This window comes from Barbus barbus (assembly GCF_936440315.1).
Source record: "Barbus barbus genome assembly, chromosome: 45".
Classification (NCBI taxonomy): Eukaryota; Metazoa; Chordata; class Actinopteri; order Cypriniformes; family Cyprinidae; genus Barbus; species Barbus barbus.
In genome coordinates, this window is record NC_136723.1 from 21729854 (window position 1) to 21757614 (window position 27761).

The window sequence follows — 27761 nt, forward strand, 5'->3', positions numbered from 1 at the left end:
TCTACAGTAAAGACTAATAATGACAAAACAGTGCTCAGAATTTTGCAATGTACCCACAATTTTGGTCAGATTTTTTTTTTTTAAATTTTCTAATTTTGTAAGTTACCTTTCTGTTTTAAAGATGTTTTTCTTTGGATTGTTTTTCTACTCAAAAGACAATATAACTTAATTTATTTGTGCTTCCTGCTAAATTTCACATAGACCTAAATAAATATAGATAAATAAAAAAACGGCTCTATAACTCTCTTTTCTTTCTTTTTCTTTCAAAGATGATTAGACAAGTATATGAACTTATCTAAAGCTCTGTTAATCCTAAAGCAGTCAAATATATCTCTAGTCCATATTCATCCTATGTGTCCTCTCAGGTGCAAATTTATTACTTTTTTAAAAACCTGGCAACACATTTGTGTGTGTATACTTCTTTCTTTTTTCTTTGTGTTGTTTTTATTAACTTGATGTTGTGTACTGTTTAATTATTTGACCAAAATAAGAGGGATCATACAAAATGCATGTTATTGTTTATTTAGTCCTGACCTGAATAAGATATTTCACATAAAATATGTTTACATATAGTCCACAAGAGAAAATAATAGTTTAATTTATAAAATTGACCCCGTTCAAAAGTTTACATCCCCTTGATTTTTAATACTGTGTTGTTACTTGAACGATCCAAAGCTGTGTGTTTAGTTAGTTGTTCATGAAGAACACACAAACAGGACAAACAAGGGACTCATGAACAACTATCACTAAACGAAAAAAACCCACAGCTTTGGATCGTAACACAGTATTACGAATCAAGTGCATGTAAACTTTTGAACGGGGTCATTTTTATAAATTAAACTATTATTTTCTCTATCTATCTATCTATGAATAAATAAAACAGACTCGTTTATCCAGTCAGCATAATTTATTCTGAATTATTCATGAACTGAAGGCACATTATTTTTCATTAGCATGACAATTAATGCATATTTTAGGTCACACGTTTGGAATGCATTCTAATAACTTTCACAGAAACACAACAATAAATCCTATGTTTATTCCCACTGCTGTTTCCTGGCCCAGCATGGGTCGCCTATGCCTTACTGTTTACAAAGTCAAATAAACACTAGATCAAGATTTGGCTGCAACATGGTATCGTTTAGACATATGGCATTACAGTATATCTAAAACATGTCTGTGAAGAGTCAAGAACCACAGGCACAATGATCCTTTTGAGACTGTTACTCTCCCTGCGGTGAAGGCAAAATACAAGTTATTTAGTCAAATCTAGAACAGTTGCATACGACAAGTTAAGCCACTCGAGTTCTCTGTGAAAAACAGAGTTTTGAAAACAATGCTGAAAAGTGAACATTCGCTTTATACCATGTCTGTAACACATCAGTGTGCATCCAAGGGTGAATATGCTGAATATTTCACCTCTGTTGTCAGTTTTTACAGATTTGTGCGAGCATCTTGAGGTAGGAGAGCAGAAGGAGAAGAGGAACAGAAAAATACAAGCACGCTGACTCGTCTTTAAGGCATGGACTGATCCACGATCAGCTTTTAAGAGGCTCTGGCCAGATCCGTTGACCTTTTTCACATCATTTACATCATTCAACTCATGTTAAAGAAGTAAACATTGTATTTGAGTCATCTGGCTCTTTGGTGACGCTCGCCTGGGTGAAACAATACTGTTGAGTTTTTAAATGCACAGCATGTGTTGTGGTGTTGATTTCAGAGACCGTGTATGTCACTGTTCTTATGCTATACTGTTACAGCAGGGTTTAATTATACACAAATCATGGAAATATTTAATGTAAACAAGTAGACTTACAAAAAATAGATTATATGTATATTAATATAGGCACTTAAAATAATCACTAAACCTGGATTACTACCAAACGTCAAAGTGCATGTATCGCATGCACCACTAATAGTTATGATTTTTAAATCTTTTTAATGAAGTCTCTTCTGCTCACCAAGGTTGCACTTAATTGATCAAAAATGCAGTAAAACAGTAATATTGTGAAATATTATTATAATTTGAAATAAGCATTTTCTATGTGAATATATGTTCAAATGTAATTGATTGTTGTGATCAAAGCTGAATTTTCAGCATTACTCCAGTCTTCAGTGTCAAACGATCCTTCAGGAATCATTCTAACATGCTGATTTGCCGCTCAAATTGTATTATTATTTCACAATATTACCGTTTTCCCTGTATTTTTGAGCTTATAAATGCAGCCTCAGTGAATAGAAGAGACTTCATTAAAAACATTTGGAAATCGAAATGTTTCCAAGCGTTTGACAAGTACCGTATAGGGAATAAAACACATTTGTATCTCAGAATTAAAAGCTTTGGTGATTTTTTTAGATGAGGTTAATTTATGCATTTTAGACTACATGATAAGATTTTTCTAAAATGCATATTTTGTTTCTTAAATTGCACAGTGTTCAGATTAGTCCCTCAGCACTTAGTATATAATCACATGTGAGGAAAACAAAATTAAAATACATACAATGGAAACGTATAATATTTGCTGGTAAATTGCACTTTAGAATTAAAACTAGAATTAAATTTTCTATGATACCTACCCCCGGTTTCACAGACAAGGCTTAAGCCTAGTCCTAGACTAAAATGTAAATCTTAGCTGTTTCAAATGGAATAAACTTGCACTGACTGATCTTAAAATATATCAGTGACTTTCTTTTGTCTCAAGATGCGCCCCAGTAATGTTTTTTTCTAAGCATGTTTATAAAAATTACTTAAATGTCCTAATTGAACTATGGCCTAATCCTGGCTTAGTCTAAGCCCTGTCTGTGAAACCGGGCCCTAATGTTTAAAAAATTAAATAAAATTTGAGTGAGTCTCCCTAAAGATGTTATTTTGCATAGAATTAAAAAATAAAAAAGTCTAATATTTAAATTGGTCTTTGGGGTGAAAACTAGTTTTCAAGTATTTGGTGTCTTTCTCACATTAGTTGGGAAAATCTCTCTCTCTGTTGATTAAATGATGGTAATTAAGCACATTCCAGTGACTTTCTGTGTTTTGGCTGCTGAGTAAAGGCTCTCTGTTGTCACACCGGTATGATGTCATGAAGGCCAGACTCCGCCCATCAGCCCCACACCTCCATTAATCCGTCTTCCACACCTTGTTAAGAACTTTAACCACTTCCTCGTAGATTATGAACACTATAGCCACGTCCATACAGACCCGGCCTAACCTGGGCACGGTGCCTTTGTAGAATCTACAGGAGAGAGAAAAAAAGTGAAAACATAAGGACGAATCACAAGAAACCTTGCATTACAGTAATGAAAATTTGGTGAGAGAATGTGCTGAAACAATGTCAAAAATGTGTATCTCTTCATGAAAAATAGAATTTCATAATTTGTTCTTTTGATTTGCGGGTAAATTGTGAGGTTGAACCAGGTTGAAATTGAAGTTCTAAAATGAGTTCAACTCAAATTAATAAAATTAATTAATAATTTGATAAATTAATAGAAATATATATTTCTAGCTTTAATTTGAAGTTTTACTCATTTTACAACTTTAAATGATAAAAATGATAAAAGCACATAAAATGACTATAACGTTGAAGGAGTGGATGGCAGATCTACAGTGGCCTTCATAATAATATGTTACATTTATGCATGTTAGAGAAAAAGTTGATTATGGCTTTAGTCTGCCTTTCTACTCTCTAAGAAGCAACTCTCATTGTGTGTGTAACCATGCTCGATAAGGTTTAGGGCTGAGGCAACCTTGAAGTTAAGTGTTTCTCTGCATATGTGTGTTAGTATCTGTCTGTACAGGGAGAAGCTCAGACAGTCCCAGGACAAACGTTCCGCTGCCGATGTCCAGCGTATCAGATATACGTCTCTGGAGAGACGTATTGCGTCGGACCTCTGATCACTTGTCACTAAAAGAGTCATCAGAAGATATGCTTCAAGCTTGTGTCCATATGTGGAAGCTGTCTAAGTTTATCTAGGTTTTAAAACCAATCAAAATTTTGATGACTTATGCATTGACGCAATTAGCAACCTCTGTTAGGGTATAATTGCTGGTGTTTTTGATTTGTAAAGCAGGTCGGCCTACGAACTCCATCGCGAGTGTTAAAGCTGACTTCTGAGGATGAAACTGCAAACTATTTCTTCAGTAAATTTCTTTAATTAATCGCAATCTGACTCCTGGTCTTTGTTCATCATACCTGGTCCATGGGTCAAAAATTTGTAATGGTCTTAATATATAAAATATAACTTCTTATTTTAATGACAAAACATTTCATTTTAATTTTAGTTTAAATTTGAGCAATTTTATTGTGCTTTCATCATTTTTATTACATGCTTGCTTACAGAGCTGGTCCTTATTTCAAATTAAAACTATTATTGATCATCTGTAATTGAAATAAAATAAAAAATAAATATTATGAAAATATTATGAAGTTTAAACAGAAAAAAAAACGTATAACTAACTGATATAAGCTGAAGCTGAAGTTCTAAAATTACTAATACTAAAACTGAAATAAAAATACATTTAAGATAGAAAAATAAAACTTAAATTAGAATACAATGAGAAAATTGTGTCATTTAAAATAATGTCGAAAATTTACAGAAATAGTGTTTTTATTAAAAAAATATATATATATTTTTTTTTTTTAAATTTTGGGGTAAATAAGGACTGTAAATGTTTTCATGAGATTCACCCATAAATATCAGGTACTTTGTGCTGGTGTCATGTTTACTTACGCAGCCGGTCCTTCGTGTTTCATGATTTTGATGGCGCAGTCAACTGTGCTCTTATATTTGTGAGCTTCCAATCCCTGAAAACATTAAGAAAAACAATATTCAACTGACCTGTTGATGTTTTACCACAGTCTTGCTTTCTGCTTGACAGTGAAAATGCTTATTACACACCTGCATTCTCGTTTTGATCACATCCAGTGGTGTATTTCCAAACACGCTTGCGGCTCCAGCAATGGCTCCAAACGCTCCGGTCACAAAGGGGTTAATAGTCTTATTGGGGTTATCGCCTAGTTTTAGAGTGAACACAGTGATCATTGTAGCCACACTGTTTGATCAGCACACAAAGTTCTTATATAATGACAATTATAGATTGTGTTTCGCACCTTTGTACCAGTTTCTGAGAGCGGTCATTACATAGAACCGGATGGCCTGGTTTGAGCCCTGCTTCAGTACTGTTGCGGTCAGTCCCTGATAGGTTCCTTTGAGTCCTGTGAAAACAGAAGAGACCTGTTTAAACTCTAAATAATGTTTTCATTCTACTCAGGGTTGTTGTGGTAGTTTGCCAATTCAACAGCTGATTAGATCAGAAGTTGTTTCGAGTGTGATGGTCACATGGATTGCTCATGAGACAAAATTAATTATATGAAAATGTTAATAACCACAAAAAACTAAAACCAATTATTAATATTTTCAGTAATTTAAATAAAGCTGAAATGAAATAAAATATAAATATTAGATGAAAAACTTAAATTTAAAACACAAAAAAATGTTGCCTTGGCAAGTGAAAAACAAGTTTGCAAGTTTAAGCATTAAAATGACTAACATTAAAACTGAAATAAAAATAAAGCTACATAGAAATGACAAAAGCACATAAAGTTAAGTTACTAAAACCTTCACTAAAATTAAAAAGAAAACTGAAAATATTAAAATAAAACCTAATCCATAATAATAACAAATACTATAATACATAAATAATACTAAAATAACATTTTGCAAATTTGTAAAACAGTTCTGGGGTAGTATCATAATAAACACAAATATAATAGTAAATATACACTAATTAAATAGTAAATATAAAGTGTAGAAAGCAGCCAAAAATGTGCATAAAATCAAATTCACTAAAAAACTATTATTACTATTAATTTCTTGAATATGAATATGAATGAATATGAGTTTTTTTTTCATTTTCATTTTAATTAAAGTTAATTTTAGTAATTTTGTTGTGTTTTCATAATTTTTTGTAGTTTTATAGAAATATGATTTTGTCTATGTCATTTTATTAATGTTTCAGTTTTAGTTTTAGTGACTTTAATACATAGAATTAAAGTAATAAATGTTACAACCCGAATTCTGGAAATGTTGGGATGTTTTTTTAAATTTGAATAAAATGAAAACTAAAAGACTTTCAAATCACATGAGCCAATATTTTATTCACAACAGAACATAGGTAACAAACATTTAAACTGAGAAATTTTAACATTTTATGCACAAAATTAGCTCATTTAAAATTTGACGCCTGCTACAGGTCTCAAAATAATTGGGACAAGGGCATTTTTACCATGGTGTAGCATCTCCTCTTCTTTTCAAAACAGTTTGAAGACGTCTGGACATCGAGGTTATGAGTTTCTGGAGTTTTGGTGTTGGAATTTGGTCCCATTCTTGCCTGATATAGGTTTCCAGCTGCTGAAGAGTTTGTGGTCGTCTTTGACGTATTTTTCATTTAAGGATGTGCCAAATGTTCTCTGTAGGTGAAAGATCTGGACTGCAAGCAGACCGATTCAGCACCCGGACTACTACGAAACCATGCTGTTGTAACAGCTGCAGTATGTGGTTTTGCATTGTCCTGCTGAAATACACATCATCTGGAGGGGAGCATATGTTGCTCTAAAACCTTTATATACCTTTCAGCATTCATAGTGCCTTCCAAAAAATGCAAGATGCCGTGTGCACTTATGCACCCCCATACCATCAGAGATGCTGGCTTTTGAACTGAACGCTGATAACACGCTGGAAGGTATCCCTCCTCTTTAGCCCGGAGGACAAGGCGTCCGTGATTTCCAACAAGAATGTCCAATTTGGACTCATCTGACCATAGAACACTTTTCCACTGTTAAACAGTCCATTTTAAATGAGCCTTGGCCCACAGGACACGAAGGCGTTTCTGGACCATGTTCACATATGGCTTCCTTTTTGCATGATAGACCTTAGGTGGCATCTGCAGATGGCACAGTGGATTGTGTTTGCCGACAGTGGTTTCTGGAAGTATTCCTGGGCCCATTTAGTAATGTCAATGACAGAATCATGCCGATGAGTGATGTAGTGTCGTCTGAGGGCCCGAAGACCACGGCATCCAACAAAGGTCTTCGGCCTTGTCCCTTACGCACAGAGATTTCTCCAGTTTCTCTGAATCTTTTGATGATGCTATGCACTGTAGATGATGAGATTTGCAAAGCCTTTACAATTTGATGTTGAGGAAGGTTGTGTTTAAAGTATTCCACCATCTTTTTATGCACTCTTTCACAGATTGGAGAGTCTCTGCCCATCTTTAATTCTGAGAGACTCTGCCTCTCTAAGACACATCTTTTATGTTACAGACCTGATGTCAATTAACTTAATTATGTTCTCCCAGCTAAATCTTTTCAAAATTTCTTGCTTTTTCAGCCCTTTGTTGCCCCCGTGCCAACTTTTTTGAGACCTGTAGCAGGCATCAAATTTGAAATGAGATAATTTTATTTAAACAAATTATTTTCATGTTTTTTTATGGTTTTAATTTTAGTTTGAGTTATCTATAATAACCGTGTTATTTATCACTGTTCAGATGTATCGTTGTAAGTGTGTTTGGTCTCCAGGCGGTGGCGCTGGAGACTAAACAATCCACCATCCATATGTACCTTGTGTTCTAACTATTTCCCTCACACCGTGGAAAAAGCCTCTGTACTTTGGGTTTGCTGAGGTCTGATCGTGGATGAATTTGACCTGAAATTAAAGGAAAACATATTTCTATCAGTGTTAATTCAACCAGAAATCCCTTCATAATGGTTATACTTCAAATGTATTTCACAGATATGTTTATAATGCATTAAAAGCTGCAATGTAAGCTATATGCCTCCTGAGTGTATGTTAATACAACGTATATTTTTGTCTGACGGTCTGCTTACCTAACTGATGAAGCACAGGCAAACTGCACTACTTTTTGCATTAGTATGGAATTTCTTTTACTGCGTCTAGACATCAAGTGAGCAATGCAATTAGATTAGATTAGATTCAACTTTATTGTCATTGCACATGTAAGGTACAGGGCAACGAAATGCAATGTGACTGAAGTCAAATGTTGCACTGCTCACTCTCAGTGTAGATCTTAAGCACAAGGCCTCTAACTATCAATACATGCTAAAAGCATCAGATTATCACATCGCACACCTTTACAGTCTCCATAGGACACACCACGACTATAGCCTCTGCCACTCCTGCTCCCAGACCGCAGATCAACCCCCGCGTGCTGTCCAGCTTCCCAGACTCATCCCTCATCTTATTACTGAGGAATTCAAACATCCCAAACCTGCAAAGAAACACATGACACATGACAGCCTGAACACTAACATGTCTCCTGCTTTAAAATCAAACAAAAAAATCTTCTCTCACTTACTTTGCAGAACTTTGTTTACAGATAGGATAAGATATATATATATATTTCATTTTATTTCAGACTTATTTTACTTTAAGTAACAAAAATGTTTTTCTGTATGGCTTTACTTTTAACTAGTCAACATTTGTAGTGGATCAAAACCATTTATCAAAGTTGTCCTAAAACCGAGAAAAACAACGCATCTTGTCTTAGGACAACTTTGATGCATTTTGGTTTTAGGTTTTATACACACACACACACACACACACACACACACACAGATACATAGTTAATTACCATTTGTATGTCAAGTTCCAATATTTTTGAATGAATAGATGTACATGACTTAATAATTTACAAATGATCTCCAATGAAACCCTAGCTGGGCTGGCTAGTTTTATCATGTCAGTGAGCAAGTAGTACTCTACAAAAAGACGCATCTAGTCGATGAAATGTTGTAGAGGAGAGCTAAATTAGAAACTGTGGGCAGCTCTCAAACGGAATAAGCTGCACTGAGTGTCAGACTTCACACTAACAGTCTAAGGCTTATCCCAGCAGGTCAGGAACCGCTCACCTCACTGCAGCTTTGGGAATGGAGCCATAGAGCAGAGAGCTCAGACCGCGGTACAGACCCTTCACCCCATGACCATGCACAGTCTGCTTCACACAGTCCGCTAATGAGGCAGGACAGAAGAATTATACCACTTCAATATCATTATTCATACTCCAAAACAGAGCCACTCGCAGTCTAATCCCAGTAAACCATTCAACATTTCAAAAGAGAACATGACCAGACTGTCGAAACTTGACAGTGATGGTTGCAAGCGTGCGATTGGCTAACAAATTAACCGGGTTGAACAATCCGTGCTGATAAACTTGTTGTGAAAATGGGCCACAAAGTCAAGCGGCTGATAAACCTGAACCCAAACGCTTGTGCACTATACTTTGAACCTTCAAACCGGAGTGGACTCTGTCTCTGCTGACGAACCATGTGTTTTTACACACAATGATTAAATGAAAGTGTTTGGAAAGCTCTCAGGACAAGGCAGATGCAATTATAATGGAAACCCCTGCTGAGTGTTTACTTTAGAGAATAACATGAAATAATTTTATAGTGAGTAAATACACACCGATGCCTTTGTAGCGAGGCGGGTTTGCCTTCTCATCTAACTGTAGCTGAGTTTTCACATACTCTGTAGGAAACGTGATGCAGATTTCAATGCCTCCAGCAATCCCACCTGCAAAACACAGAGAATTTATTAATAGTGATATTTACAATATAAGCCACAAATCAGGGTTTAGTTACTAAAAGAAAAAAACAAAAAAACTGTTACTTGTAATAAAACAGAGGTTAACTGAAATAATACATATACAGTACATATACATATACTGAATATGTAAAATACATATACAAAAGTAGTACATATAGTACATAATAGTATATATACAAAAATATGTTATGTTTATATATTAAATATATTTGCATATAATATCAATTATATGATGTATATATATATATATATACACATGTAAATATATATTTTATTTTAATATATACTGCATTTATATGCACATAATAAATATACACAGTACACACACATATTATGTAAACAAAAACTAATATATATATAAATGCAAACTCATTTTCTAATTTTCATTTAGTTCAACTTGATGTACTAAAATAACTAAAACTGAAATAAAAAAAATAATAAACATGACAAAAACACAAAAATTTGAAAATATAGAAATAAACTAAGTCAAACTATTAATAAAAACTACAATAATATCTCACTGATACTAAAATAACATTGCCATAAATATAACAGAGGGAAAGTCCCATATTTAAATGCTTTTTGTTAAAAAATAACACAGCGCAAAGAACAAAAGCATAATAATCTGTCATGTAGTTCCATTTATATATTAGAACTAGATAAAAATGATCAGAATAAGGCGTTTAGGGTAGTTTTCAGTGCATTGCTGCGGTCGCTAGGGGGTTGTGATGGTTGCTAGGTTGTTGATAGACAGTTGCTTACAGGGCCAAATAAAAAGTGTCTCCCTCAAGTTTCTGTGATAATCCGGTTTCTAGATATGGGATATTATAAATTGAATCACTAATCTCAATGATAATAGCAATTCTTGCCTAATTATTTTAATTATATTTTAGCCAATTAACTGTACACTGAACAAAGCGTAGGATTTACAATAAAACAATTCACTCGGAAATTGCTGGCAAATTTCACAAATAATTACAAAGAAAGTTGCCCATTGAATTAAATATGAAATTTTAAAGCAGAAATACTAAAATAGTATTTTCTTGTAAAGCACACTTCAATTGAATTTGAATCTTTTTTTTATTATTGAAAATGAAAATATATAATTATGTATAATTAAAGCAATCATTTCTTTAAAAAGATGATCATTGTTTACACAACAATGATCATCTCTCAATACTGAATGTCTCATGAAAGTCCCAATGATCTGTGGCCACCTTAACTGTGTGTGGAGCACATCTGCAGCTCAACAGGCGGCAGTAAAGGGGGCATGTCCTTCTGTGATTGGCTCAGAGGGTCCGCCCCCTGCGCTCTCTGATGGGTGTGACTGTGAAACAAGCCTCCTGCTCTTTAATAAGATCTCAACTTTGTTGACACATTTACACTTCTTTCAGGCGATCAATCAAATGAACCTGCAGACATTACGCTGCATACATTCCAGAGGAAAATATTACTGCTCTTTCATAACTCAGGAGAGTTAATGGAGTTATTTTTCATTTAGGTATCAACTTTGATTGAGGTGTTTCTAAAATAAACACAAACGAGTAAACAGTTGTCATACTGTAAGATTATAGAGCTCTAAAATGGTTGTAGACAGCAGAGCAATGTTTGAGTTCATATTGAGACCTTTGGTCAGATTTGAGCACAGCTGCAGACGTTGCTGAGATCTTTAGAGGAGACACATGAGATATTATAAAATAAACTTTTTCTCAGGTGAAACATCTGAGAACTGAAAACTTCTGCAAAGTTACAGATGGCTAGAGAAAAAAAAAAGATATTAATGAGATGTTTGTTTTCAACAGGATGCAATAAATGCATACCGTATCTTCTATAGATCTCCTGTCAAATGCAATGTATGCTAATTTTGTCAACTAATTAATGTACTACCCTCCTTTTATAGTGTAAAAAAGAAATGAAAAATGTGGACACACACAAAAAAAAAAGTTGTTGTGTCATTAACTGGCCACAAACAGTTGATCATATACCACTAATGAGTGCTTTATATGCTTTTTATTTGTAATTCCTCTAAATGACTTCTGATGTTTCCCCAGTGGTGCATAAACTACAATTTCTAGTTTCTGTTAATCGTCTCCTCTCATCATTGATAATTCCTGGAATTAAATTTTCTTCACATCAGTATACCTGTTTAACAGGTTTTAACATAACTGACGAGCGCTAATGTGTCTTATAGCAGGTGAACCAGCAGGATCTAGTGCAGGAGGGTCAGGTATCTAACCTGTTTGACCTGCTGATCTCCCTGAAACTGCTACAACCATCCCAAAATCACCATGTATGTCCACGTATGAATAATATACGTCTACATAAACCACTTATTTTAGAATAAACAAATAAATAACTCATATTAGATTTTAAAATAAATATAACTATATAGAAAAATGTAAAGTTTGAGGTTGGTCATTTTTTAATTTAAAAAAATGCTCATTTATTTGATCAAAAATACAGTAGAATCAGTAATACTGTGAAATATTATACAAATAACTGTTGTCTATTTTCTTGTATTTTAAAATATAATTTATTCCTGTGAGTCAAAGCTGAGTTTTCAGCATCATAACTATTCAGTGTTGCTAAATAAAAGTATTAATTTCTTTCAAACATCCAACAATAGCTATAAAGGAAGTTCAGGCCACTAATACTACTAGTTCCCTTCAGTAGAATTATACGAAACTATCTTATGTATTTAGTACTAGGGCAAATGTCATGGTCAAATCCAGATTGCTTCTAACAAATAATAGCAAATAACACTTTATAAATGTCAGAAAAACCATTAGAACCTTTAAGGAAGCAAGGAATGTTTGGTCAGATAACTGCATGATACACCTAATCCTGCTTTACGTCTAGAAGTCAAACAAAGTGACTATATGATGCAATCAAAGGCCTTGTGTGAGTGTTTGCGTGAGCGGTGACAGACAGGCGTGACGTCTCGTGTTTTTCTGCTGAGCTATCCGTTCATAGTGAAGTACTACAGTAGTATGACTGGTCTTTTACAATTAAAACTTCAGCCAAAAGGAATGGTATTACATTATAATGAGAACTGCTGACAAATGTACTGGTACTTTGGTACTGTTACGGGGCTGACGAGACGTGCGGATCCATTTGCAAAGCTTTATTGTAAAACATGGTCATACAGGCAGGGTCGGGAGACAGCAAACAGGTATGGCAGAGGCAAGACAGAGCAATCCGTGGAGCAAGCGTGGGTCGACGATCGGCGAACAGTATCCAAACAGGGCAAGGCAGAGAGAATAATCCGGGAACACGGGCAGGAATCAAAACACAGGAAATCTAACTCGGGAAACAGAGAACGCTTTGTAAAGAGACTATGCTAACAATACTCGGCGGTGAGCAAGAGCAAGTCCCAGGCTTAAATAGTGAGTGGTGGTGATTGTGAAATGATGATCAGGTGTGGGCGAGATAGTGAACAGCTGTGCATGTCGTCAGTGCAATGGATTGTGGGAAATGGAGTCCAATGTGTGTGAGTGAAAATAGTCACTGTGGTGAACGGGTGACCTCTAGTGGTGGTTAACCGGGAGAGCATGGACCAGATTCGTGACAGGTACCAAGTCGATACTTACATTTAAAAAAATGCAATGGCAAGCGTGTGCTCTCTATGAAGAGAAAAAAAGGTTTCTATTTACTACATGTTTTTGCAGCGTTGAGCATTTTAGCCAATCACAGACAGCGTGTGGGAGCAATGGCCAATCAGAGGCGTTTGCCAGCTGCTCATTTAACCAACAAATTATACACTCAATGTAAATAAGAAATTAATTCTGCAGTATAGACAGAGTCAGTGTTCACTTGAGCTCTGAACTGTTTCAAATGGTTCAGTCCGATATAGTGAACAGAATGATTCGTTCGCATCATTAGTACATGCTGCATGGTTTTGGGAGAGACAACACACATCTTTGGAATGTATTGCACCAATGAAGACCAGGATCATGTTCTTTGAACATAAATAGGGTCCAATAAATAAATGTGAACAAACATTGGTGACATCTATGAAATGCATCGTAATCCAGTGCACTCAGTTGCATGTCGTAGTAGTTAACAACATATTTCAACGCTCACAAACCATCTGCATTCCATGTTACTGTTAATGTGTCCATGCCACAGGCTCTGTCATCATATCATGTATTTATCACTCCACTGAGCAATTACTGGGACCAGAATGAGCTTCATGCAGCACATAATTAGATATTGTAATGTAATAAAAACGTAATATTAATATGTAATTTAAAGAAATAGTTTGATTTAGCTCAAAGGGAATCATTTATGATTTTATAGGGAATTTTGAACAGAATCACTGTTTTACAGCTGATCACTGAACGAGCCGTATAACAAACTCTGCACTGGATATTAAAATCCAAAATATAGTGAATACGCTATTTAATAACAAGATCGGCAGATTAAGACATTAACTTGTGAGCACAAAACACCAGATACTTCTCTTTTCAATATAAATAAGATTTTATTTATATAAACCTAAGACATAAACTAATCTAACACATGAACACAAGCATTCACACGTTGCAGAAAGAGAGAAAGGATGAAAGGATTTTCACAAAAATGTGAAATCCCAAGTTAACAGCAATATGTTCAATTGCATAGACCTGAAAAACAATCACTTAATTAACCCTCGCTTTGAGTTTCTCAATGAGGCTAACATTTATATTAAAGACACCAATTCAGTTAGAACCTGGAGGTGTTACTTGCTTGCATTGCCTGTGTTAAGGGGTTTCCTTTGTGTCCTAGTTGCAGACAGGGGGTTCCCCGAAGTGTCTGATTGGCTGGAAGTTCAGTAGTCTTTGAAGTGAGGTCTTGGGCGTTGGCTGAAAATGCGAAGTTTGAAGCGAGTGCAGTCGTAGCTGAACTTTGCAGCAAACTTACATTAGAACACGAAACTCCACGGAAAGAAAAGAAACTAAAGTAAAAGAATAAAAATAAAAGGAGGTAATGAGACGAGGTGGTTTTCTTCTCATTGTGGTAGCAGCTGGCACGTGGGCCAGAGCACGCTCAAAGAGCAGGGTGGAAAATAGACAGCCTATAACTACAGTTTTAAGACGACAAAGTTATCCATAGACGCCGAGGACAGAATGAAATAAAGGAAAAGAATGTTAATGCATTATTAATGGAACGTTATCATAATTTGGAACCAGTCATAAAAGAATCAAAAAAGAAAAAGAAACTAACTGAAAATATAATAAAAATATTAATTATGAATAACCTTATTTGATTATTATAAGTTCTTATTTAATCAATTTAAAATTATACCCAATTTAATACTTATTAATTCAAAATAATAATGATTATAAAATGTAGAAATAGAAATTTAATTAAAATTAAATAGGATTTTTTTTCAACCGTTCCTGAAATACTAAACGTAAATCAAACAGTGATAAAGAAACACTTTATCAATAAAGGAAAGTGAAGAAAATGTCTGAGTCATATTTCACCCCAAAAATAAAAAGACACAAATAAAAAATGATCTTTTGCATACAAAATGTTTTGCATTGTGACATTAGTTTGATGCCAATAAAGCACATTCTTCCCCCTTGTTACCATAATGCAAAATAAAACAATATATGAGAATAATGAGATGTAAAAAAAAAATTTAATGTTAACATACATTACAAAAAAGGAAAATGTGCAAAATAAATAAATAAATGCAGTAAACATAATAATAATAATAATAATAAAAAGATTTTCCCCGCACTCCAGTAGTGAGAATTAAGGAGTAAAATGTGCTTAACTATTAAAATATGCTTAACTAATAATAATTATTATTTATTTATATTTGGATTTTAGAGTGTAATATGACGTTTTCCTGACACATTCTATTTTTGTTACAGGCAAGTCTTGACTGATACATTCTAACACTGTATCAAAGCATCAGTTCCACAGCATGACACACACATATCAGTCCAGCACACTGAATACTCGCCTGAGCAGTGATGTTGACTACAGCCCTGTAGGGATCAAGTGAGCAGAGGACTGTAAACAGTGTGGATGACAGCTGATCTGGAGTCAGTCACGGCATTAACACAAACACTTTCAGTTTCTTACGTGATTCAGAAGCACAAAAAGACACTTACCAGCTAAAATGGCCTTTCCAGGGTGTGTGAGTTTGGCTGGTCCTGAGGGCGCAGCGGCTGATAAACAGTGCGGTCTGTGGAAAGGACTCACAAATTTCTGCTTCACTGACATATTTCTTGTTTAAAAGCGGACGAACGCGCCTCATGCGCAGCAGAAACAGTATTTGTAGTGAAGTGACGGGCTCTGTGTGATCTTTAGATAGCCTCAAGTTTCCTGTTCACTGTCAGTAGGACACAGACTCAGTGTGAGTGTGAGTGTGTGCTTTTAAGGGAAGGAGAGTCTCTATCAAAGCGCCATATTTCTGACAAACACAACGGAGCGGACGCTTTTCTTGTGAACGCGCACGTTATAACATAATATCAGGACAATGAGCTCATTAAACTTTACAGAAGTTGTTTTTGGAGACCTTGTAAACGAAACTACTATGTATTTTATTAGGGGAAGATACACGTTTTGTTTAAATCCAGCGCTTGCAGCGATTTATTAAAAAACTAAAAACTTTTATATGCTTTTTTTTCACGTTAAACGTTTTACAGTGTCTTCATCGTTTATTTTTCAGATGTAATTTACATTTTTATGTTAAGGTTTTATTAGGCTATTTATTATCCAAATCCAGAGTTTCAATCATAACTTAGAGAGAAAGATAGAGAGGCAAAATTTCTCATTTTCATTTAATTTATCTTGATATAGGCTACTAAAATAACAAATTAATCATATATATAATAATTAATTCAATTTATATAGGCGTATTTAAAAAATAAATAAAAATGAGAAAAAACTGGATTATTAAAACTCACTAAAATAAAAATTTAAACGAATTCAAAATATTATATTAAAAAGTATAATAGTATCTCAATGACTATTTTCAATGACAAAGGTAACTATTTTTTAAGATGCAAAGGGGGACAGAGCATATGAAAAATATCATCTTTGTTTGTATATAATAAAAAAGGCATGTGAAAAATGCCTCCGAGTGATCCATAATAATGAGAGCAGTATTGTGTGAAGATGAGGACATCTGCTGGTAACTGTGTGTGTCTGAGTAATTATACTCTTTAAGACTATATTCTATATTGTATTCTATAGTAATATTGGTAATAATGAAGCAGTGTTGAGTATGGGCACATAATTCATTTCAGCTGGAAACTGCAGCTTCTGCTATTTCTCATTTGTCAGCATTTGGAGATATAATGCATGAGTGCTTTGGAATAACAATAAACAAAAAAAGTATTTAAAAAAAATTCAAACACCTTCAAAACTTTTGAAAAAAAAAAAAAACCACACAGTTACTATATTGTAGAATATATGGCTAATTGCTGGAAATTAAGGTTGTAAAAAAAATGAAAACAATTTATTTGTGAAAAATGTCTCGCTGGGGACTTTTATTTAGAAATCGTTTCTGTGCGCATGCGCAGTTTGTCTCCTTCACTGTGTTCTGTAGCTGAAACACAGGACACACTAAATCTTCGTTTCGCATCATCATTTTATTTCGGTCTCAACAACAACATCATCCTCGGTATGAATTTATCATTGTATTTTTATCTAGACCGCAACTTTAACCGCCAGCTTTAAATATCGAGCCAGCACAGAAGCTCCTTTTCATAACCTCACCCTAGTTTATATTTAAACACCTTTTCCTTGTTAACAGTGTAGTTTTGTGCTGGTCATGAATGCTTAAATGTGACGTTTTACCCTGTCTGTGCAACATGTTTGTGCTTTCTGCATATGATTAAGTCTTTCCTCCAATCATGATTAGAGTATCAGCTCGAGACCACGCCCCCTCATGCATCAGCACACAGCTGTTTCTTTGCTTCTCAAGTGTAAGATAATGCACGTATCTGCTACTTTTCTAACAGAAGAAGGCGTCGCTGTTGTATTATAGCAGTTTTACCATCAGTTTTTATGTTCCTCATTTCAGTATTAATGTCACTAAATATACCTACCCTAGATAGGCAGTATTTTTAGGGATGATAAACATGTTTAATGCTCTAAAATGCTGCCCACAGCCCATTTTGTTACTGCAATTAAACAATAATATTTTTGATATTTCTGATATTTTCCCTTTCGTTTATGTATCAGATATAATGGATGTTCCTCCTGCATACTCAGACCTGGGGAAAGCAGCCAAGGACATTTTCAGCAAGGGTTACGGTGAGGAAACTCACTCTGTCCTGGAAAAGTTGTTTGCTTTAAAGACAAATTGCATTCTACTGTATTTAATGTCTTCGTTTTGTTTGTAGGTTTTGGGATTGTTAAATTGGATCTCAAAACTAAATCTCAAAATGGAGTGGTGTGTTAGTTGTTGTTTAATTTCTAGTAGTGCTATAAATATATAACACATTGACCAAAATAAAACTAAATTATATTTTGCATAAATAAAATTTAGGTCTATTTTAAGGACCATTAAAGGAATAGTTCACCCAAAAATGGACATTTGCTGAAAATATACTTATCCTCAGGCCATCCGAGATGTAGATGAGTTTGTTGGTTCATCAGAACAGTTCTGGAGAAATGTAGCGTTGCATCACTTGCTCACCAATGGATCCCCTGCAGTGAATGGGTGCCGTCAGAATGAAGTCTGAAGAACCAAAGTCAGCTACATCTTGGATGGTCTGAAGTGGAGTACATTTACAGAAAATTGAAATTTTTGGATGAACTATTCCCTCAAGGTGTCACTGTTCTCATGACAATGAAGCAAATCCATTACCTTAATGCTTAATTGTCATGTATGTAATCATTAATGCAATTTTTGTGTCTTTGATGCACCATTTTGGGAAATGCATTTAGATGGTAAGATTATTGTAGGAGTGTTGGTGTGATGTGGCATGTTTCACTCTGAAGGCCCACATGTCTCTGTGGTCTGCATCACACATCATTTACCATACAGCCGGAACTGCCTGAACCTTTATCTTGATGTCAGTTATTCGTGGGTAACTATCTTCTCGTCATGTGTGTATTTAATTTTGAATCATTTTTCTCTGACTACACAACCAACATTGCTCTAGAGTTAAATAAGAGTCACGTCCCATCAGTGTTTCTGGGTTACAATCAAAAATAAACCTAATTCTGTCACATCGCTCGCCATCTGCCATGAAGTAATGTCATGAGACACCTGCTCACACTGTCCTCTTCATGTTCAGTGTCTCTTTTATTGTTTATTTAATGTGCTGTTTTTTTTAAATAATGCACAAATATAGACTTCCTGACAGATACTTTTAAAGGTGGGGTAAAAACGCTTTAGAAAACTGAGTCGGGCAGAGTACCAAAACAAACTTGTAGCCAATCAGCAGTAAGGGGCGTGTCTACTCATGATGTGGAGGAGAGAGCGATCAGTGAACAGCCGAGCCGAGCGACAGAAAGATAGAGATGGCGAATAAAAAACAAAAGAGGAAAGCGTCTGCGGAATGATAAGGCAAGAAGTAGGACCCGTGTAAATATCAGCTCAGCTTTTCATCGCTGAAGAGAACTCAAGGAGCGGAAGGCCTGCAATCGGACACCGAGGTTGCTTTGTTTCTTCTTGATAGGTGAGTAACACTGTATCTACAACGGATGCGGTGCGCCGTAACAGCTAAAGTCTGTCTACACTGGATGAGATAAAGCGACTGTTGAAAATCATTTGAAATTTGTGTCAGCACATCATAAATAGAACGCGGCAGCAGTTTTCTGCTGAGATTTGTTGCGCCGCGCAGCATCCAGTGTAGACAGCATCACTGATTATAATGACTTCTATAGTATTTTGTCGGGCCACTCGTATCGGTGAAGACACGGTGTAACATTGGTTTTGCTTTGTTTCACAGAACTAATCGTTGCCTGGGTTGCATAGGTTATGTACGTGTGGGGGTGGAGCTATCAAAATAGGGGTGAGACCCTTTTAGGGTAGGGGCGTGTTTGTTTTGGTGATTTCAAATATCAACACTGGCTTCCAGAAATCGCATACCCCACCTTTAACTGTTACATATAGGATTGTTGGTAACAGTGTTGTTATTTTTAACTAAAAGTAAAATTAACATTATTAAAACTTTGTTATTAAAAAAATTGAAATATCAATCATTTGGTAAATTAGTAAAAACAAATTTGGTAATTGATTATTACAGGGTTTTCCATAGAGGTGTTGTTGTTTTTAACTGTAACTCAAATTAATATTATTAAAAATCTGTATTTAAAATATTAGTAATTGAAAAATGGGTAATTCGTTATTAAGATGAAATAAAATATATATTAGATGAAAATCTTAAACTTTGAAGAAAAAATTAGAAACGATGCCTTGGCATGAAGTACTGAATATAATAAAATTAAATTAAATAATTAACTAAAGCTATTTAGAAATATTTCAATAAAATCTTAAATATTTAATTAAATAATAATATATAAATAATAGGTAAAAACTAACTAAAAATGACAAAAGAAAAAAATAAATTCACTAAAACTTACACTAATTAAAAACTGAAAATTAAAAAAACTAAAAACTAATTGAAAATATTAATAAATACTATAATAGTGTATAAATAATACTCATTGGTAGAAAGCAAATATCAAATAACCAAATATCAGCCAATGAATTGCATTCACTAAAGATGATTTCTTAATTAGAGTTGTTAGTAAGTCAGTAAAAAAGGTCCAATATTATTTATCTTTACTATCTTCTCTGATAGTAAAAAAAAGTGTCAAAATTACAATCTGAAATCAAAACATAATATACAACGCAAAAGTAGGTAACAATCTAGTTGATGATAAAAAAGCTGTTTGTTGCTAATACATGCCTTGTTGCTTTTTGAATCCTGTTCATAAACTCTAATCCAACTGCAGGAGTTCAACACATCTGGATCCACCAACACGGACACGGGAAAAGCTGGTGGGAGTTTGGAGACCAAGTATAAGATGAAGGATCTGGGATTGAGTTTAAACCAGAAGTGGAACACAGACAACATGCTCACTACAGAAGTGTCTGTGGAAGACCAGGTCTGATCACACTCTCCTCATAACCTTTGACCCCTATTGAGTCGCACTGAGTATGATCAAAATGGTTTGCTATCATATTCATAACTTGTATCGTCTCGTCAGCTCACGCAGGGGTTGAAAGTGGCCCTGGATACGTCTTTTGTACCAAACACAGGGTGAGTTGTTAGTATCTGACGCATCAAGGCTGGTTTGATGATTTTGTTTGATGTCTTTGACAGTGTTATTCTGTCTTTAGCAAGAAGAGCGGTAAACTGAAGACTGGCTACAAGCGTGACTTTATCAATGCGAGCTGCGACATTGATTTTGAGGGTCTGGTTGTGCACTCTGCAGCGGTTCTGGGATATGAAGGCTGGCTCTTGGGCTACCAGATGGCGTTTGACACGGCCAAATCCAAACTTGTGCAAAACAACTTCGCTCTGGGATACAAGGCCGGAGATTTCCAGCTTCACACCAATGTGTAAGAATCAATGACAAACAACAAGGGAAAATGCTGATCAGTGGATTTTAAGTTGATATTGTAGAAATAGTTTTGAAAGCTTGTTTTTGCCACAGGATGAAAAAAGAAAAGAAAAAGGAAATTACTTTTTTTTACACAATTCTGAGTTTATATCTCACAATTATTATAATTTGTAATTTTTTTTTGTTGTGGACATATAAAGTCATAATTGTGAGATATAAACTCATACATTCTGAGAAGAAAAGTCAGAATTGTGAAATAAGTTGCAATTACTTTTATTTTTCATTCTGTGGCGGAAACAAAAAATCAGAACTGCGAGAAAAAAGTCAGAATTGCAAGATCCTGCTGACATTAGGGCTGGGTTTAAAATATTGATTTCTCGATTTTAATAAATTCCTATTTTATTGAAACCGATATTAATTCTTAAATCGAAAAGAATCTATCTTTTAGTCTATGCTGTTTTCTCTTCCAGTAATCACTTTGTGCTGTCACTCTTGATATGAAACTAAATCTGAGTTTTCAGTTCAGTAACAATACAAAATAAACATGAATTTAACATCAGAAACTAGGTTAAAATGAAACCGTACAGCTTACCGAAATGAATCACATCTCATGAAATCAGTCAATCAGTGTTTTAACTGCGGAAAGACGTCATTGAAACAGCTAGTGAACACTGTCACATAATGTTACATTACAGGCAAGTCATTTTTAGTTGGCTAGAAAGAAAAAAACCCTAGAGAGAGCATTTTGGTAAATATATACAAGCACTGTATTAGATATTCATTATTTGTTCTTCAGTATTTAATGCATGTTTAAATAAAACTGTCACGAAAGATGTTCTTATTACAGCCACCATTTAAATGTTCATATTTATATCATGTTTTCGTATGTTATGTGCAATTTAAATGTTATGAATCAGTTGTTAATTTTAACCTTTAATAGTACCAATTGACAGGGTGTGCTTTATAGTTTACAGTATTAGTTGATATATCTAAATGATTATATATTAAATTGAATTGAGATCAGAATTCATGAAACTTGTGTCAACACCCAGCCTTAGTACATATATACTTCTCATTACAGTGATTGATTAACGAAAATGCATTAAAAATCAATCATAATTGGCTTAGTTAAGTCAATAATTAGTTAAGTAAAACTCATTTTGAAGGTATGCTATTGGTCTAATACGTTCTAAGGATGTGAAGTGTGTTATGTGTCACCAGTAATGACGACGGAGCTGAGTTCGGAGGATCTGTCTATCAGAAGGTCAGTGATCAGCTGGAGACGGCCGTCACTTTGGCCTGGACTTCAGGCAGCAACAATACGCGCTTCGGAGTTGCTACAAAGCACCAGCTAGATAAAGATGCCTCGTTGTCTGTAAGTAGACAATTTTCACACAAACACATTATGTTGTTGAGAAGAGGATAATTCACTTGTATGAATTCAGTTAAGCCAAACAAACGTACTCTATGCAAGTACGCAATCACACATGCAAATTCTTGGCTAATGCTTGTGGTTCCATTTTACATAACAGCGGGAATGCAAATGCAGACGTGTGTTGCATTATGATTCACGTTATGACACATTTCACAACACCACGTCAAACCAAGGATTGTCTTACTAGAAGCACCTGCATCCATGTGGTCTTTTGGATTATTTTCAGGTCTAAATCTGCCTTTACAGGGAAGTTATATTAAATATTCAAAACTTGGAATGACCACCTGAGCATGTTTTTTCCCCCCATTATTTCCTCATAACAGGCCAAAGTGAACAATGCCAGTCTGATTGGAGTTGGTTACACTCAGAGTCTTCGACCCGGTAATCATGTTATAATTATTGTTTATGATCTCTGGATATGAACAGCATAACACATACATTTCTACAGTATGCAATATGTAAACTGCACAGTTTGTGAATTTTCTGCAAGTACCAAATACACTGATGACATCTGCCAAAATGTTCAATATACAACCAAAGCATTGCAGGGAGTACTTTATCCGAGATTGCAGTGCATTTCATTTGAAGCGTGAAGAATGAATCAAGAGTGATTTTTAGCATCTTCCTTTTTTATTTATTATTTAAGCATACTACTGGAAGTTTAGGCATTATTAAAGGAATAGTTCGCTTGAAAATGTACAGTTACTGAAATTTTTCTCACCCTTAGGAAATCTAAAATGTAGATGAGTTTGTTTCTTGGAAACAGATTTGGAGAAATGTAGCATTACATCACTTTACTCGCCAATGGATCCTCTGCAGTGAATGGGTGCCGTCAGAATGAGAGTCCAAACAGCTGATAAAAACATCACAATGATCCACAAATAATCCACATCACTCCAGTCTATCAATTAATGTCTTCTAAAGCTAAAAGATGTGTGTCTGAAAGAAATAAATGTATTATTAAGATGGTTTAACTTCAACAGGTCGCTAAAATACGAATCCATCATCCATGTTTTTTCAGTGAAAAAATCGACTCCTCTGAATCAGGAGAGAAATATGCACAGATTAAGCACAGTTTACCAAAATCGTTTTCTAAACAAATATTTCTGTGGATTTTAATGTGACAGGGAATAGACATTTTCACTGGAGGGAGCGTTATTATGGATTATGGCAAATAATCTAGCCAGAAGTGAGGGTTTGAAAGTAAAAATGCCTTATTGATGGATTTGTTTCATACAAACATGCAGTTTTGGCTTCACAAGACATTAATTGATGGACTGGAGTGGTGTGGATTATTGTGATGTTTTTATCAGCTGTTTGGACTCTCATTCTGACGGCACCCATTCACTGCAGTGGATCCATTGACGAGCAAGTGATGTAAAGCTACATTTCTCCAAATCTGTTCTCATGAAGAAACAAATTTACATTTTGGATGGCCTGAGAGTTAGTAAATGTTCAGGAAAATTAATTTTTTTAATACAATTAAAATGGATTACAAATGTACATTTACATTTATGCATTTAGCAGACGCTTTTATCCAAAGCGACTTACATTGCATTCAAGTTACAGTTTTTTTTACATTTTATCAGCTGAATTTTACATGCAACAGTGAGATTATATGACAGCAATGTCACATACTACTGTTTAAAGGCGTTGACCTTTTCATATGGCATACAATTTGCTAAAAAATGTACAAAATGCTGTTTCAAAACTAGTAATTATTAATAAATAGTACGCAGTATATACTCCACAATATGTAGTACACTAGTATTTCATTCCAGTCATCCTGTGACCAATGTTTTATTTCTTTAAGATACTTATTAACCTCTTTGTGCATCTTTTAATGTCTTACATTCTCTTTGTCCCAATGTAAAGGTGTGAAACTCACTCTCTCGGCATTGATCGACGGAAAAAACTTCAACACTGGCGGACACAAAGTAGGACTGGGTTTTGAACTGGAAGCGTAGCTGCCGTAGTGCAAAAGACACCGAAGAAGAGAGACCCAGTCCTCATGTTGTCCCTCCTACATCACACACCAGCACTCGATGACTAAAAACACTTAGCGGCATGTTGATGGTTTTTGCAAGTCTGTGGGAGCTGAGTGATTCAATCTCAACTGGCCATAAGATCTGGCCTTCTAAGGGAAATATTTGGAGATCACCTAATTTATTTAACCACAGCCGTATATTTACTTAGAGCACCTACAGCAAACCAAATTACACAAGTAGCGGTAGATTTGCAAGCTTGGAGTGTTTCTCTGGTGATGTCAGGGCATGCTAAGCAATTGCGTTTGATTTATCGTGTCAGTGAGCTAAGGTCATAAACTTGCATGGTCGTAGTTGAGGTTATTTCTCAGGATGCTCAGTCAAGAGTGATGTTGCACTTCTAGGGCTTTAGGCCTCACAGGAAATTGAACAGACAGCATGCGTATTTTTAGAGCTTGCAACACTATCATTTTCACACTCATTGATGGTTAGAGAGCAACTCTGTATTGTGGGAAAATATGCCGCTAGCAAACCATTTCAAAAGTGTTTCGGTGTACAAATGAGCTTTTTGTGCATTGAACTCTTTATGGGCACAGATCTCAATGCGTTGTACATACCAATAGTTCTGTCCATATTACTATTATATATATTGTTATTATATATAATAACTAATTTTGCAAACTTGAGGAATTTGAACTTTGTACCTCATTTTTCCAGTGGAAATTTAGAAATTTTAATAAACGAAGAAATATTTTATGCTGTTTTGTGATATTTAGAGTCGTGCTTGTTTCATGGACCTGAAAAATACAGTACCGTTCAAAATTCTGGGGTTAGAAAGATTTATTAAATAAATTAATACTTTTATTCAGCAAGGATGCATTAAAATCGATCAAAGTGACAGTAAATACATTCATAAAGTTTCAAAAATGTATTCAAATAACTGCAGTTTTTAAGGATCATGTGACACTGAAGACTGGAGTAATGATATTGAAAATTCAGCTTTGATCAAAGGAATAAATTACATTTTAAACTATGTTCAAATAGAAAACAGGTACTTTAAATCGTAATAATATTTCACAATATTAATGTTTTTACTGTATTTCTTAATCAAATAAATGCAATCTTGGTGAGCAGAAGAGACCTTTTTCAAAAACATTAAAAATATCGTACGCACCCCAAACTTTGAAACAGAACTGTAGACCACTTTCTTTACAAATATAATGTAAAACTGAACAACAAAGGTTTTTTTTGTTTGTTTGTTTACATAGAATGCACAATGAAATGTGAATTTTTTTTCATTTTCATGGCACCAATAACAATTTCCTCACGTTGACCATCTGCACGGCAGATTTTGTTTCAGAGAAGGTTCACTTTTGCCACAACCTGCCTGCATCCGGTGTGAGAAAATTCCTGTTCGCCAACTATATAGTATGATAGTTCTTCTGCAAGCCTTTCTACGTGGGATCGATCTGGGTAGAATCCTTCCCTGGACATCTCGTCAATAAAACAATCCATTACATGGCTCTTCTCCAAAAGCATAAAGGGCAGGAGCTCTGCTTCCAAAAATAGCATGTGGTATCTTTCAAGGTAGCTACGCAACCAAGGGTTCAGCTCCTGACTCAAGCTCAAACGGCCTGAGATGGCGACGCTAGAGTTGTGCAGAACGAATTTGGTGATGTCTTCCTGTCCCAGGTTGCTAATGAGAATGTAGATGGCATTTAAGTATTCGTTGTTGTTTTTGGGATGAATCAGGTCTTGTAATGTGTCCAGCAACTCCCTGGGCATATGTTCCACTTCATCAAAGATAAAGACCGGTATCTTCTCATCTTCTTCAGCCTGAGTGACCATTTCCGAGACGTGAGAGTCCAGAGATTTGGTGCATTGTGGGATATCATCGTCTGTTGGGCAATGGTGCAGAACGAAGTACTGCATCACCAAGTCATCACCAACAACTGAGCGGAAATGCTGAGCCAGTAATCGGCCAACGTGGCTCTTCCCAACTCCAGTGGGTCCATGGAGTGACAACACTAAAGGTTTATTGTGTACATAAGTTGACAAATAATCATGTAAATGACCCAGAAGACTCTCTGCCACTTCCTGTTGGCCAAACACTTCCCTTTTAAGGGTTTTCTCCAGTCCGTCTAGATCATATTTAAGCACATGGTCGTCCAAGTTCTCAATGGCGTTGTAAACTTGTAGAAATAAAATGATGCACAACAAGTAGAGGCAGTTCTTTGCACGGCTTCTCTCTTTTGTGGGTACAGCTCTCAAACTGCTGCTCGGATACAAAACCCGTCCCTTCCTCTTTTTTTTCCGCTTGCGCGGGGAGGAGGGGTTAGAGTTTATGGGCTCTTGAAGATTTTCAAAAGTGAAAACTTTTGGGCTGGTGGACCGTGGAGACACGAAGCTCTGGGACGACGTCGCTGCTATCTCAAGACGCCGTTTTTTGATGGCTTGGTACTTCTGGCGAATGCGCATCATGGTGCGTACGTTTGAGGAGAACTGGGAGAAGCTTCCTGTGCCATTTTCCTTTGTCTCTTTCGGATGGTCTCCTCTTAGCCTCTCACTGAGGTCTTGTTCTCCCATCTATGGAAAGCAATGAAAAAATGTATAAAAATCAGACATTATTAGGAAGACGAATAAATTTGAGTAATTACCATGATAAGAAATAAAGATTGCATTTCAAAATCCAGCTGAATAGTTTTTGCAGGATTTTCCGGCAGAGGAATGATAGAAATAACAACTGGAAAAGTGCTCATAACTTATTTTGACAACTTTTTGTTTGATATTTTTGCTCAAAAAAGGCACAAAATAAATGAGTACAAATTGAACGTTTCTGCTGAAATTATTCCTTCTTAATTGGAATCAATGGTTCCATGAAGAACTAACTCCTCGTTATTATAGTGGACAGTATCTCCACCTGTCACATGGAAGACTGGAATTTGATTCCCCAATGGGGAGTGCTAGTGGTTTTGGGGCAGTTGTGGCCTAATGGTTAGAGAGTCAGACTTGTAACCCGAAGGTTGCGGGTTCGAGTTGCAAGTCCGGCAGGAATTGTCAGTGGGGGAGGGGTGAATAACCAGCGCTCTCTTCCACCCTCAATACCACGCCTGAGGTGAGACCCTTGAGCAAGACACCGAACCCCCACTGCTCCGGGTGTGTGTGTGTGTGTGTTCAATACTGTGTGTGTGTGCACT

At 35.4% G+C, this 27761-nt stretch overlaps 3 protein-coding genes across 5 annotated transcripts in view; 1 reads left to right on the forward strand and 2 right to left on the reverse strand.

The window, feature by feature from the left end:
• Window positions 1–893: 893 nt before the first annotated feature.
• Window positions 894–15978, reverse strand: LOC306863980 (tricarboxylate transport protein B, mitochondrial). The gene is made up of 9 exons (XM_079407614.1): window positions 15726–15978; window positions 9478–9585; window positions 8922–9021; window positions 8143–8281; window positions 7614–7698; window positions 5106–5210; window positions 4894–5009; window positions 4726–4799; window positions 894–3230 (listed from the first exon to the last, which is right to left on the reverse strand). Exons 1-9 carry the CDS (start codon window positions 15835–15837, stop codon window positions 3116–3118), a joined length of 954 nt encoding a protein of 317 aa, XP_079263740.1. The 5' UTR covers window positions 15838–15978; the 3' UTR covers window positions 894–3115.
• A 1181-nt stretch (window positions 15979–17159) lies between these two features.
• Window positions 17160–25318, forward strand: LOC306863727 (non-selective voltage-gated ion channel VDAC2-like). 2 transcript variants are annotated; one of them, XM_079407245.1, is made up of 9 exons: window positions 17160–17242; window positions 17806–17877; window positions 17967–18016; window positions 20533–20685; window positions 20788–20840; window positions 20921–21142; window positions 22366–22519; window positions 22903–22960; window positions 24455–25318. In XM_079407245.1, exons 2-9 carry the CDS (start codon window positions 17811–17813, stop codon window positions 24544–24546), a joined length of 849 nt encoding a protein of 282 aa, XP_079263371.1. In that variant the 5' UTR covers window positions 17160–17242; window positions 17806–17810; the 3' UTR covers window positions 24547–25318. The 2 variants fall into 2 exon arrangements, with proteins under 2 accessions (XP_079263371.1, XP_079263370.1); XM_079407244.1 differs by lacking the exons at window positions 17160–17242; window positions 17806–17877; window positions 22903–22960; window positions 24455–25318 and adding an exon at window positions 22677–22806 and having other exon boundaries at window positions 18002–18656.
• LOC306863726 (torsin-4A) overlaps window positions 23504–27761 on the reverse strand; it is a 6564-nt gene continuing 2306 nt past the window's right edge. For both annotated transcript variants that reach the window (XM_079407242.1, XM_079407243.1), the window contains one exon: window positions 23504–27150. In XM_079407242.1, coding sequence (XP_079263368.1) covers window positions 25921–27150 — 1230 coding nt within the window. In that variant the 3' untranslated portion in view covers window positions 23504–25920. The remainder of the gene's footprint in view (window positions 27151–27761) is intronic.